The sequence below is a fragment of the Ranitomeya imitator genome, chromosome 1 (assembly GCF_032444005.1).
Source record: "Ranitomeya imitator isolate aRanImi1 chromosome 1, aRanImi1.pri, whole genome shotgun sequence".
Lineage (NCBI taxonomy): Eukaryota > Metazoa > Chordata > Amphibia > Anura > Dendrobatidae > Ranitomeya > Ranitomeya imitator.
In genome coordinates this window covers 648,078,487-648,090,993 of record NC_091282.1, presented here as the reverse complement: position 1 = coordinate 648,090,993, position 12,507 = coordinate 648,078,487, and the positions used below count along the sequence as shown (strand labels likewise).

General features: G+C 42.8%; 1 protein-coding gene across 5 annotated transcripts in view; it reads left to right on the top strand.

The window, feature by feature from the left end:
- LOC138638820 (SLAM family member 5-like) overlaps nt 1–3,087 on the top strand; it is a 137,955-nt gene extending 134,868 nt beyond the window's left edge. For 4 of the 5 annotated variants that reach the window (XM_069728484.1, XM_069728453.1, XM_069728445.1 and 1 more), the window contains one exon: nt 1,004–2,866. In XM_069728484.1, the coding sequence (XP_069584585.1) occupies nt 1,004–1,009 (6 nt within the window). In that variant the 3' untranslated portion in view covers nt 1,010–2,866. Of the gene's footprint in view, nt 1–1,003; nt 2,867–2,902 lie in introns of those variants that run through there. The other variant, XM_069728463.1, reaches the window with a different exon arrangement.
- Nucleotides 3,088–12,507: the final 9,420 nt, after the last annotated feature.

Sequence of the window (12,507 nt, the reverse complement as noted above, 5' to 3'; positions counted from 1 at the left end):
CCAACCCTTAGATGGTAGTTGTGATCGGTCTTGGACTCCTACATCCTAATCTATGATATTCCCTATTAATAACATAGCCAACTATGACTCTATTTAAAGACTAGAAGTGGGTGAAGGAGGGTGGAGGTGGGTGGTGGAGACCTTTAGGCTATGTGCACACGTTCAGGAATTCATGCAGAAAATTCCTGACAATTCCAGACATTTTCTGCATGAAATCCGCAAGAAAACCGCGTGCGTTTTTGCTGCGATTTTGCCGCGGTTTTGACGCGTTTTTGCCGCGGTTTTGACGCGTTTTTGCCGCGTTTTTTTCCGGACACTTCCCAATGCATTTTGGAGTGGGAAATCCACAAAAAAAACGCAAAAAGATAGAGCATGTCCGGATTTTGTGCCTGATGCGTTTTTTTTGGGAAAAAAACGCATCATGTGCACAAAACATGCGGAATTCATTCTAAATGATGGGATGCTTATTGTATGCGGTTTTTTTGCGGTTTTATAGCGTTTTTATCGGGAAAAACCGCGAAAAAAACGCGAAAAAACCGGAACGTGTGAACACAGCCTTAGACCTAGGATGAGCCCAAAACTCCAGTCAACAGCTGAATTTTCATATTTTTAGTACAATGATGGTACTATGGTACAATGATGGTAAGGTCCTCAGTTGTCCATTTATGTAGGGTAAGGTTTTAAGTAGCCATTTCTAAGTATACATTCACTTGATACATTCCAAAATTTTGAGGGCACACTATAAACAGAAAGTAGTAGCTCATAGGACATCTGCATTAATTTGATATCCTATATTTAAAAGGATCATCAAAGCTTCATGTTGACTTGTAAATTATGTTCTTTTGATTAAAGTATAACTTTCTCATTCAGATATTTGATACCACTTGGCTCACACTGGATGGACCACACAGTAGACTGAGACATGAGGGTGGGCGATGTTCTGTAGCTGTCTGTTGTGGTTGACTTCTTAAGTGGTTTACTCAGCAATTCTTTGTCTTGACAGCTATGAAACTCAAGAAGGAACCTCTGATTGTTTTCTAAGAACTTCTAGTCTAGCTAGTGACATTAGCTGGTGCCTCGAAGCTGGACATTTACTATGAAAATACTCAAACCATCTACAAAGGAAAAAGAGACCATCTATTACGAAAAGGACCATATAAAGAGGAAGGTTGAGCTCCTATAAAAACCAGGAAGTGCAGAGAAGAGATATGTAAATTCACGGCATCATCTCTCCACGTTCATCAAACAAGCATGGAATGATGGGAGATTTAATCTTCGAACTATAATATTTTGTTAATGCAGCTGTGGAAATTAAGCTTAATGCCCAGCAGGAAATTAAACATAAGATGATGTCATCACTTTTACAGGGTTTATCCAAAGATCAACATTTATAATTCATTCACAGGATAAATATATGATCAGAGAAGGTCCAACTTCTGGGACCAGCAGAGTCAAGCAGTCCTTTATTAATGGAGCAGTAGTGCTAATGCGAGACCACAAATATCATTGAAGTGTTCACGCAGGCACAACTTTTATCACCTATCCACAGAAGAAATGTTGATTCTCAGGAGGTCCAGCTATGAGGAAGTGCAATGATCCGAAGAAGGGCACCACAAAGTCCTGTGTGAATCGAGTATCGGTGCTCATGCACAACAAAATCAGTAATCATGAATGTACAACATTTATCACAAACCCTAGGGCTAAATGTAAGACTATAGGAAGTAAAACTTCTTGGAATCCAGTCTCATCCATAGAAGGGGTAGCAAAGTCCTGCATGAATGAGTTGATAGTGCTCAAGCGTTGGCCACCACTTCCATAGCAGTGTTCACACATGCACAACATTTCATCCATGCCATAAAAGTTTGATCGGAGGAGGTTCAAGACCTGAGATCCGTATAGATCTCAAAAAGAGGACTGCAAAGTACTAAGTGGGTGGAAGAAAAATTCACCAAAAACAGGGAATCGCGCAGATGATTGAGCGTGCGCAATACTGCTCCATTCACAATGGTGAACCCCAGGTGATCAAACCTCCTTTTTTCATGTGAAAAATGTTTTTAGGATTTTAATCTCTGAATTTTACATATATGTATATATTTTGTAGTTTATACTGGTTCTATTTTATTATCTATTCTATTATTTATTCTGGCAGCTGATTCTTACTTTTTCTGACCCCCCCCCCCCCCCCCAACATATGTATTTGAACCTGGAAATGTGTAATGGGCCAAAACTTCAACGGAACACTGGAGAAGAATGGTGCCATTTGTAAAAACCAGGACCATTTTTTTTTAAATTTTAGTAATCTCATACCAATCCTTAACTTTTTGGCTACTTATAAATTCCCCCAAACGGTAGGATTACTCAAAAAGTACGACATGGATATAGATGTTCGAATGTCCATTGTTGAGTGTCTTATCTCCGTATAAGTGCACTTAGAAGAAAGTGAAGCCATAAGTGTGTTCATGAAATAGAACTTTATATGCATTGTATAGTGTGCCACCAACACTGCCCCTTAAATGACAAAAATCCACTATAAAAGCCAAAAGATCTTTTGATATACAGTATAACACAGCAATGGCAGTAAAGGTTTATAGTAGATATTTTTGTGAATTTTATGACCGTGTGCGCTAGACAAGGTTTTCCATGTGATTTTTTTTTCTTTACTTTTGCATTAGTTTTCTTTCTTTTTCTATTTTTGGATTTTTTTGAGGTTATGTGTTTCATGTAAGTTATCTAATCATTGTTTATTAATTTCTATATTTGTTATGCTGATTGCTTTTTATATATATGAAAAATTAGCATTATTATTTTTCACATAAAATACCAATTATTATTTTTTTTTACTTTTTTAATAAAAACAGTTTATTGAAAACTATTAATTTGTTTGTGTTTTGTATTGTAACAGGCATCGTCATTGGACAGCCATGGATGAGGAGCTTCTTATTGTGTTCACTGTCGCCCCCTGTAGGGTAATGCACTTTGCATCAGCTGGCAAAGTGGAGGATGGGGAGTGACAGCTGCTCACAAGAGTGGTAGTCACTTTACAAATGTATTTTTTTAGACTAAAATAAAACCAAAAAAATCTTACCTATCTTTTCACACTGCACAAAGTTTTTTGGTGCCCATACTAGATTATTATGTTGAGGAATCGTTCCATTGCTCGCTCTCAACTTTTTTCAGTCATTTTTTCTCATCATCAAGATTCTGCCAGCATTAAAGGTGGTAGAACATCCTTTCCTTTGTTTCCCAGCATGCAACATTGTCTGCAATGTCCAATGCCTTACTTGCTCTGGACTGAAACCCTGCATTTCTATTATACTTGTATGTTTGTCCCCTACTTCCTGCAGAGGCACAAAAACCCAACAACTCACTACAGAGAGACAAAGAGCTGTCCCCACATTCTGCAGAGGAGCAAAGACCTGACCTCACATTCTGTAGAGGGATGAAAGCCTGACCCTACATTCTGTAAAGGAACAAAGACCTGACCCCACTTTCGTGTAGCGGGACAAAGACCTGACTCCATCTTCTGTAAAGGGACGAAGTCTTGATCCCACTTTCTGTAGAGGGACAAAGTCTTGACCCCACATTCTGTAGAGGGACAAAGACCTGACTCCACATTCTGCAGCAGGACAAAGACCTGACAGCACATTCTATAGAGGGACAAACACATGACCCCACATTGTGTAGAGGGACGAAGGATTGACCCCACATTCTGTAGAGGGACAGAGACCTGACCCCACATTCTGCAGAAGGACAAAGACCTGACCCAACATTCTGTAGAGGGACAAAGACCTGACTCCACATTCTGTAGCAGGACAAAGACCTAACAGCACATTCTGTAGAGGGACAAACACATGACCCCACATTGTGTAGAGGGACAAAGGATTGACCCCACATTCTGTAGAGGGACAGAGACCTGACCCCACATTCTGCAGAAGGACAAAGACCTGACCCCACATTCTGTAGAGGGACAAAGACCTGACTCCACATTCTGTAGCAGGACAAAGACCTGACAACACATTCTGTAGAGGGACAAACACATGACCCTATCTTCTGTAAAGGGACGAAGTCTTGATCCCACATTCTGTAGAGGGACAAAGACTGGACCCCACATTCTGTAGAGGGACAAAGACCTGACTCCACAATCTGTAGCAGGACAAAGACCTGACAGCACATTCTGTAGGGGTGGGCAATTAATTTTGCCATGGGGCCGCATGAGAAATTGGGATGGTTTTAGAGGGACGGACTAATCTAATTAACTCATTTTCACCCAATACTGTAGTATACATATGCTATCTTTTCATAAACAAACAGACAGGGATGGCTCTGCTTTTGGAGTAATGCAGCCATGTTTTCCTAATCTTGGACAACCCCTTTAAGACTGTGTACTAAAACAGCAAATCCACCCACTGTAAAATAAAAGCACTATGGATTTTCCAGTTGGGGTCTGATCACTGCTTAAAAAAGGGAAACCTACCCCCAGTGACTGGATGACAAGGTAAAATGCTTAAAGGGGCCCATCAGCGCGTCTTTACACCTGGCAGTAGGAATATTGCTGTGGAGGAGCTTTTTGCCCCAATAACAATACACCTTTTGTATAGCAATCCAACGGACCAATATTGAGAAATCTAGTATAGACGTCACATGCAAATCGGGCTGGACGTGCACTCTAGGCGTGTCACTGTAGCAGTATTGTCTTTTAAGTGCATTGACATGCCCACAGTGCACTTTTTGCATGATTTGCATATGGTTTCTATGCAAGATTTCTCAAGATTAGCACATTGGATCATTACAAAAGAGTCTCATTTTTTATGGGGGGACAAGCACTGACGCATTTACACCACTGCTTCCATATTTAAAAGAAAAAACATCCAGGAAGTTCCCTTTTAAAGGGTTTGGCCCGTGAAGAGCAATTATGACCCCTCTATAGGAAAAGAGCTGTCTGTCTGATCACAGGAGGGATCGTCTGATCACAAGATCCTGCGTCCAAGTGGTGGAACACATATGTGCAATGGCTATGGGGCTGACGGGAGCCCCAAGTGCTGAGGTATCTGTAACAGCCTCATAGTGTCCTGGGGGACCACCCAAACACTGAAATGGGGTCTCTGCACCCCCCGAGATCACACACGCAGCACTAAATGTACAGAGTTTGTATCTGTTATATAGAACACACAATGCATGATACAAAGCAGGAGCTTTCTATACAGGTGCACAGGCACGGAGCCCTCCTATCCCCCCACACAGAGACAGCAACTGCCCCCCAGTAACCCCTGCTGGCAGGCTGCCCCGAGCCTTGCATGCACCCCTCCTCTCCCACCTGCAGCCCCCATGACCTGCCCAGGACTCCCCTCTTCTGCAGCTCTTGCTTGCTCTTGTGTGCAGACTCGACATATTGACTTCTGGGATGCGGGGGGAGGGCAGAAGATTGAGCAGGAAACAGGAACCTGGTGGCGCTGCTGCTGCATCCTCCTGCACAAGGGAACATGGCTTCTCATCACCCGCAGCTCTGCTCACACAGCACAGGGGAACATGGCTCCTCATCACCCTCAGCTCTGCAAGCGCAGTTCTGACAGCGTGTGGATGAGCTCGGGGCCTTCACTCCAGCTGCCAGTGGTCCTCAGAAGCGGCTGGCCGAGCGGTGCCGGGGGCGGCTGTCAGAAGTGACAGCTAGCTGGCTGGCCGTTTAAAATCATCAGGCCCATGTCTGCTGTAGAGGGACAAACACATGACCCCACATTGTGTAGAGGGACGAAGGACTGACCCCACATTCTGTAGAGGGACAGAGACCTGACCCCACATTCTGTAGAGGGACAAAAGCCTGAATCCACATTCTGTACAGGGACGAAGACCTGACCTCGCATTCTGTAGAGGGAGGAAAGTCTGACCCCACATTCTGTAGAGGGACAAAGACCTGACCCCACATTCTGTAGAAGGACAAAGACCTAACCCCACATTCTGTAGAAGGGTAAAGGCCTTACCCCACATTCTGTAGATGGAAAAATACCTGATCCCACATTCTGTAGAGGGATTATTATTATTTATTTATATTGCAGCATGAGAAGGGTTTGCATACAAATTACAGATATTGCTTACCATAGGCAAACTAACAATTACAGACTGATACAGAGGGGCGAGGACCTTGCCCTTGCGGGCTTACATTCTAGAGGAGAGTGGGGATGGAGACAATAGGTTGAGGGTTGCTGGAGCTCCGATGTTGGCTGTAGGCTTTCCTGAAGAGGTAGGTTTTCAGTTTCCGTCTGAAGGATCCGAATGTGGTTGATAGTCGGACGTGTTGGGGCAAAGAATTCCAGAGGATGGGGGATATTCGGGAGAAGTCTTGGAGTTGGTTGGGTGAGGAGCGAATAAGTGTGGAGAAGAGATGGAGGTCTTGGGAGGACCAGAGATTACGTGAGTGAAGATATCGGGAGATTAGTTCAGAGATATATGGAGGAGACAGGTTACGGATTGCTTTGTAGGTCAGTATTAGTAATTTGAACTGGATACGCTGAGGGTATGGGAGCCACTGAAGAGATTTGCAGAGGGGGAAGCGGAGAGTAGCGAGGAGAGAGATGAATTGGTTGGGCAGCAGAGTTAAGGATGGACTGGAGAGGTGCAAGGGTGTTAGCAGGGATGCCACGGAAAAGGATGTTGCAGTAGTCAAGGCGGGAGATGATGAGGGCATGCACAAGAATTTTAGTAGATTGATGAGTTGAGGAAAGGACCGATTCTGGAGATATTTTTGAGCTGGAGGCGACAGGAGGTGGAAAGAGCTTGGATGTGCGGTTTGAAGGACAGGGCAGAGTTGAGGGTTACTCCGAGGCAGCGGACATACGGTACGGGGGAAAGCGCGATGTCCTTTAATGCGATAGATAGGTCAGGTAAGGAATATCTATGAGATGGAGGAAAGATGATGAGTTCAGATTTGTCCACATAGAGTTTGAGGAAGTGCGAAGAGAAGAGAAGAGAAGAAGGAGGATATGGCTGATAGACACTCCGGGATTCTGGATAGCAGGGAGGTGACATCTGGGCCAGAAAGGTAGATCTGAGTGTCATCAGTGTAAAGGTGGTACTGGAATCCATGAGACTTTATGAGTTGTCCCAGACCGACTGTATAGATTGAGAAGAGTAGGGGTCCTAGAACAGAGCCTTGGGGGACTCCAACAGTGAGAGGGTGGCATGAGGAGGTAGTGTGGGAGTGGGAGACGCTGAATGTGTGATTGGAAAGGTATGAGGAGATCCAGGATAGGGCAAGGTCTTTGATGCCAAAGGAGGAGAGGATTTGTAGAAGGACACAGTGGTCAACTGCGTCGAAAGCAGAGGACAGGTCTAGAAGGAAGACCGTTAGCTTTGACTGTAAGTAGGCCGTTAGTGATTTTGGTCAGGGCTGTCTCAGTTGAGTAATGGGGACAGAAACCAGATTGTAGATTTTCAAAGAGCAAGTCAGAAGTGAGGTGGGAGGAAAGTTCAGCATGGACGTGTTGCTCCAGGAGTTTGGAAGCGAATGGGCGATAGCTGGACAAAGCTGTTGGATCGAGGGTTGGCTTTTTAAGGATAGGCGTCATTGTGGCATGTTTGAAAGCAGAAGGGAAGGTACCAGAAGTTAGTGATTAGGGTTGAGCGAAACGGGTCGTTCATTTTCAAAAGTCGCCGACTTTTGGCAAAGTCGGGTTTCATGAAACCCGATCCGACCCTTGTGCGGGGTCGGCCATGCGGTACGCGACTTTCGCGCCAAAGTCGCGTTTCAATGACGCGAAAAGCGCCATTTCTCAGCCAATGAAGGTGAACGCAGAGTGTGGGCAGCGTGATGACATAGGTCCTGGTCCCCACCATCTTAGAGAAGGGCATTGCAGTGATTGGCTTGCTGTCTGCGGCGTCACAGGGGCTATAAAGGGGCGTTCCCGCCGACCGCCATCTTACTGCTGCTGATCTGAGCTTAGGAAGAGGTTGCTGCCGCTTCATCAGAAGCAGGGATAGCGTTAGGCATGGTCCATTAACCCCAAAACCGCTTGTGCTGTAGCGATTTCCACTGTCCAACACCACCTTCGGTGTGCAGGGATAGTGGAAGCTACATTTTTTTTTTTCCTCAGCGCTGTAGCTCATTGGGCTGCCCTAGAAGGCTCCCTGATAGCTGCATTGCTGTATGTACGCCGCTGTGCAAACCAACTGCTTTTTTCAAAGCACAAATCCTCTTGTTCCTTCATTTCTGCACAGCTATCTTTTTTGTTTGTCCACACTTTTTATTTAATTTGTGCATCAGTCCACTCCTTATTGCTGCCTGCCATACCTGGCTGAGATTACTGCAGGGAGATAGTAATTGTAGGACAGTCCCTGTTTTTTTTTTTTTTTGTGGGAGATTAAGATTGGCATTTCTGCTAGAGTGCCATCCCTGTGTGTGCCATCTCTCACTCAGTGGGCCATAGAAAGCCTATTTATTTTTTTGGTTGATTTGGGTTCTAAATTCTACCTGAAAAAATCACTAAATCAATCAGTGGGAGAAAAATATTGGCCTCTGGGCTTGTGTGCCACTCCTGACTCCTGTGTGTGCCATCTCTCACTCAGTGGGCCATAGAAAGCCTATTTATTTTTTTGCTTGATTTGGGTTCTAAATGCTACCTGAAAAAATCAATAAATCAATCAGTGGGAGAAAAATATTGGCCTCTGGGCTTGTGTGCCATTCCTGACTCCTGTGTGTGCCATCTCTCACTCAGTGGGCCATAGAAAGCCTATTTATTTTTTTGCTTGATTTGGGTTCCAAATTCTACCTGAAAAAAATCAATAAATCAATCAGTGGGAGAAAAATATTGGCCTCTGGGCTTGTGTGCCACTCCTGACTCCTGTGTGTGCCATCTCTCACTCAGTGGGCCATAGAAAGCCTATTTATTTTTTTGCTTGATTTGGGTTCTAAAATCTACCTGAAAAAATCACTAAATCAATCAGTGGGAGATAAATATTGGCCTCTGGGCTTGTGTGCCACTCCTGACTCCTGAGTGTGCCATCTCTCACTCAGTGGGCCATAGAAAGCCTATTTATTTTTTTGCTTCATTTGGGTTCTAAATTCTACCTGAAAAAATCAATAAATCAATCAATGGGAGAAAAATATTGGCCTCTGGGCTTGTGTGCCACTCCTGACTCCTGTGTGTGCCATCTCTCACTCAGTGGGCCATAGAAAGCCTATTTATTTTTTTGCTTGATTTGGGTTCTAAAATCTACCTGAAAAAATCACTAAATCAATCAGTGGGAGATAAATATTGGCCTCTGGGCTTGTGTGCCACTCCTGACTCCTGTGTGTGCCATCTCTCACTCAGTGGGCCATAGAAAGCCTATTTATTTTTTTGCTTGATTTGGGTTCTAAAATCTACCTGAAAAAAATCACCAAATCAATCAGTGGGAGATAAATATTGGCCTCTGGGCTTGTGTGCCACTCCTGACTCCTGTGTGTGCCATCTCTCACTCAGTGGGCCATAGAAAGCCTATTTATTTTTTTGATTGATTTGGTTTCTAAATTCTACCTGAAAAAAATCAATAAATCAATCAGTGGGAGAAAAATATTGGCCTCTGGGCTTGTGTGCCACTCCTGACTCCTGTGTGTGCCATCTCTCACTCAGTGGGCCATAGAAAGCCTATTTATTTTTTTTCTTGATTTGGGTTCTAAATTCTACCTGAAAAAATCACTAAATCAATCAGTGGGAGATAAATATTGCCCTTTCTGCTTGTGTGCCAGTCTTGACTCCTGGGTGTGCCATCTCTCTCTCTCTCTCTCTCAAATAGTGGGCCATAGAAAGCCTATTTATTTTTTTGCTTGATTTGGGTTCTAAATTCTACCTGAAAAAATCAATAAATCAATCAGTGGGAGAAAAATATTGGCCTCTGGGCTTGTGTGCCACTCCTGACTCCTGTGTGTGCCATCTCTCACTCAGTGGGCCATAGAAAGCCTATTTTTTTTTTTATTTGGTTTCTAAATTCTCCCTGAAAAAAATCATTTTATTTTATTTGGTTTCTAAATTCTTCCTCAAAAAGTCATTTTATTTCATTTTGTTTCGAAAGTCTCCCTGAAAAAAAAAAAAAAAAATCAGTGGGAGATTAATATTGCCCTTTCTGCTTGTGTGCCAGTCTTGACTCCTGGGTGTGCCATCTCTCTCTCTCTCTCAAATAGTGGGCCATAGAAAGCCTATTTTTTTTTTTTGCTTGATTTGGGTTCTAAATTCTACCTGAAAAAATCAATAAATCAATCAGTGGGAGAAAAATATTGGCCTCTGGGCTTGTGTGCCACTCCTGACTCCTGTGTGTGCCATCTCTCACTCAGTGGGCCATAGAAAGCCTTTTTTTTTATTTTGTTTCTAAATTCTCCCTGAAAAAAATCATTGTATTTTATTTGGTTTCTAAATTCTTCCTGAAAAAATCATTTTATTTTATTTTGTTTCTAAAGTCTCCCTGAAAAAAAAAAAAAAATCAGTGGGAGATTAATATTGCCCTTTCTGCTTGTGTGCCAGTCTTGACTCCTGGGTGTGCCATCTCTCTCTCTCTCTCAAATAGTGGGCCATAGAAAGCCTATTTATTTTTTTGCTTGATTTGGGTTCTAAATTCTACCTGAAAAAATCAATAAATCAATCAGTGGGAGAAAAATATTGGCCTCTGGGCTTGTGTGCCACTCCTGACTCCTGTGTGTGCCATCTCTCACTCAGTGGGCCATAGAAAGCCTATTTTTTTTATTTGGTTTCTAAATTCTCCCTGAAAAAAATCATTTTATTTTGTTTGGTTTCTAAATTCTTCCTCAAAAAATCATTTTACTTTATTTTGTTTCGAAAGTCTCCCTGAAAAAAAAAAAAAAATCAGTGGGAGATTAATATTGCCCTTTCTGCTTGTGTGCCAGTCTTGACTCATGGGTGTGCCATCTCTCTCTCTCTCTCTCAAATAGTGGGCCATAGAAAGCCTATTTTTTTTTTTTTGCTTGATTTGGGTTCTAAATTCTACCTGAAAAAATCAATAAATCAATCAGTGGGAGATAAATATTGGCCTCTGGGCTTGTGTGCCACTCCTGACTCCTGTGTGTGCCATCTCTCACTCAGTGGGCCATAGAAAGCCTATTTATTTTTTTGCTTGATTTGGGTTCTAAAATCTACCTGAAAAAATCACCAAATCAATCAGTGGGAGATAAATATTGGCCTCTGGGCTTGTGTGCCACTCCTGACTCCTGTGTGTGCCATCTCTCACTCAGTGGGCCATAGAAAGCCTATTTATTTTTTTGCTTGATTTGGGTTCCAAATTCTACCTGAAAAAAATCAATAAATCAATCAGTGGGAGAAAAATATTGGCCTCTGGGCTTGTGTGCCACTCCTGACTCCTGTGTGTGCCATCTCTCACTCAGTGGGCCATAGAAAGCCTATTTATTTTTTTGCTTGATTTGGGTTCTAAAATCTACCTGAAAAAATCACTAAATCAATCAGTGGGAGATAAATATTGGCCTCTGGGCTTGTGTGCCACTCCTGACTCCTGAGTGTGCCATCTCTCACTCAGTGGGCCATAGAAAGCCTATTTATTTTTTTGCTTCATTTGGGTTCTAAATTCTACCTGAAAAAATCAATAAATCAATCAATGGGAGAAAAATATTGGCCTCTGGGCTTGTGTGCCACTCCTGACTCCTGTGTGTGCCATCTCTCACTCAGTGGGCCATAGAAAGCCTATTTATTTTTTTGCTTGATTTGGGTTCTAAAATCTACCTGAAAAAATCACTAAATCAATCAGTGGGAGATAAATATTGGCCTCTGGGCTTGTGTGCCACTCCTGACTCCTGTGTGTGCCATCTCTCACTCAGTGGGCCATAGAAAGCCTATTTATTTTTTTGCTTGATTTGGGTTCTAAAATCTACCTGAAAAAAATCACCAAATCAATCAGTGGGAGATAAATATTGGCCTCTGGGCTTGTGTGCCACTCCTGACTCCTGTGTGTGCCATCTCTCACTCAGTGGGCCATAGAAAGCCTATTTATTTTTTTGCTTGATTTGGTTTCTAAATTCTACCTGAAAAAAATCAATAAATCAATCAGTGGGAGAAAAATATTGGCCTCTGGGCTTGTGTGCCACTCCTGACTCCTGTGTGTGCCATCTCTCACTCAGTGGGCCATAGAAAGCCTATTTATTTTTTTTCTTGATTTGGGTTCTAAATTCTACCTGAAAAAATCACTAAATCAATCAGTGGGAGAAAAATATTGGCCTCTGGGCTTGTGTGCCACTCCTGACTCCTGTGTGTGCCATCTCTCACTCAGTGGGCCATAGAAAGCCTATTTTTTTTTTTATTTGGTTTCTAAATTCTCCCTGAAAAAAATCATTTTATTTTATTTGGTTTCTAAATTCTTCCTCAAAAAGTCATTTTATTTCATTTTGTTTCGAAAGTCTCCCTGAAAAAAAAAAAAAAAAATCAGTGGGAGATTAATATTGCCCTTTCTGCTTGTGTGCCAGTCTTGACTCCTGGGTGTGCCATCTCTCTCTCTCTCTCAAATAGTGGGCCATAGAAA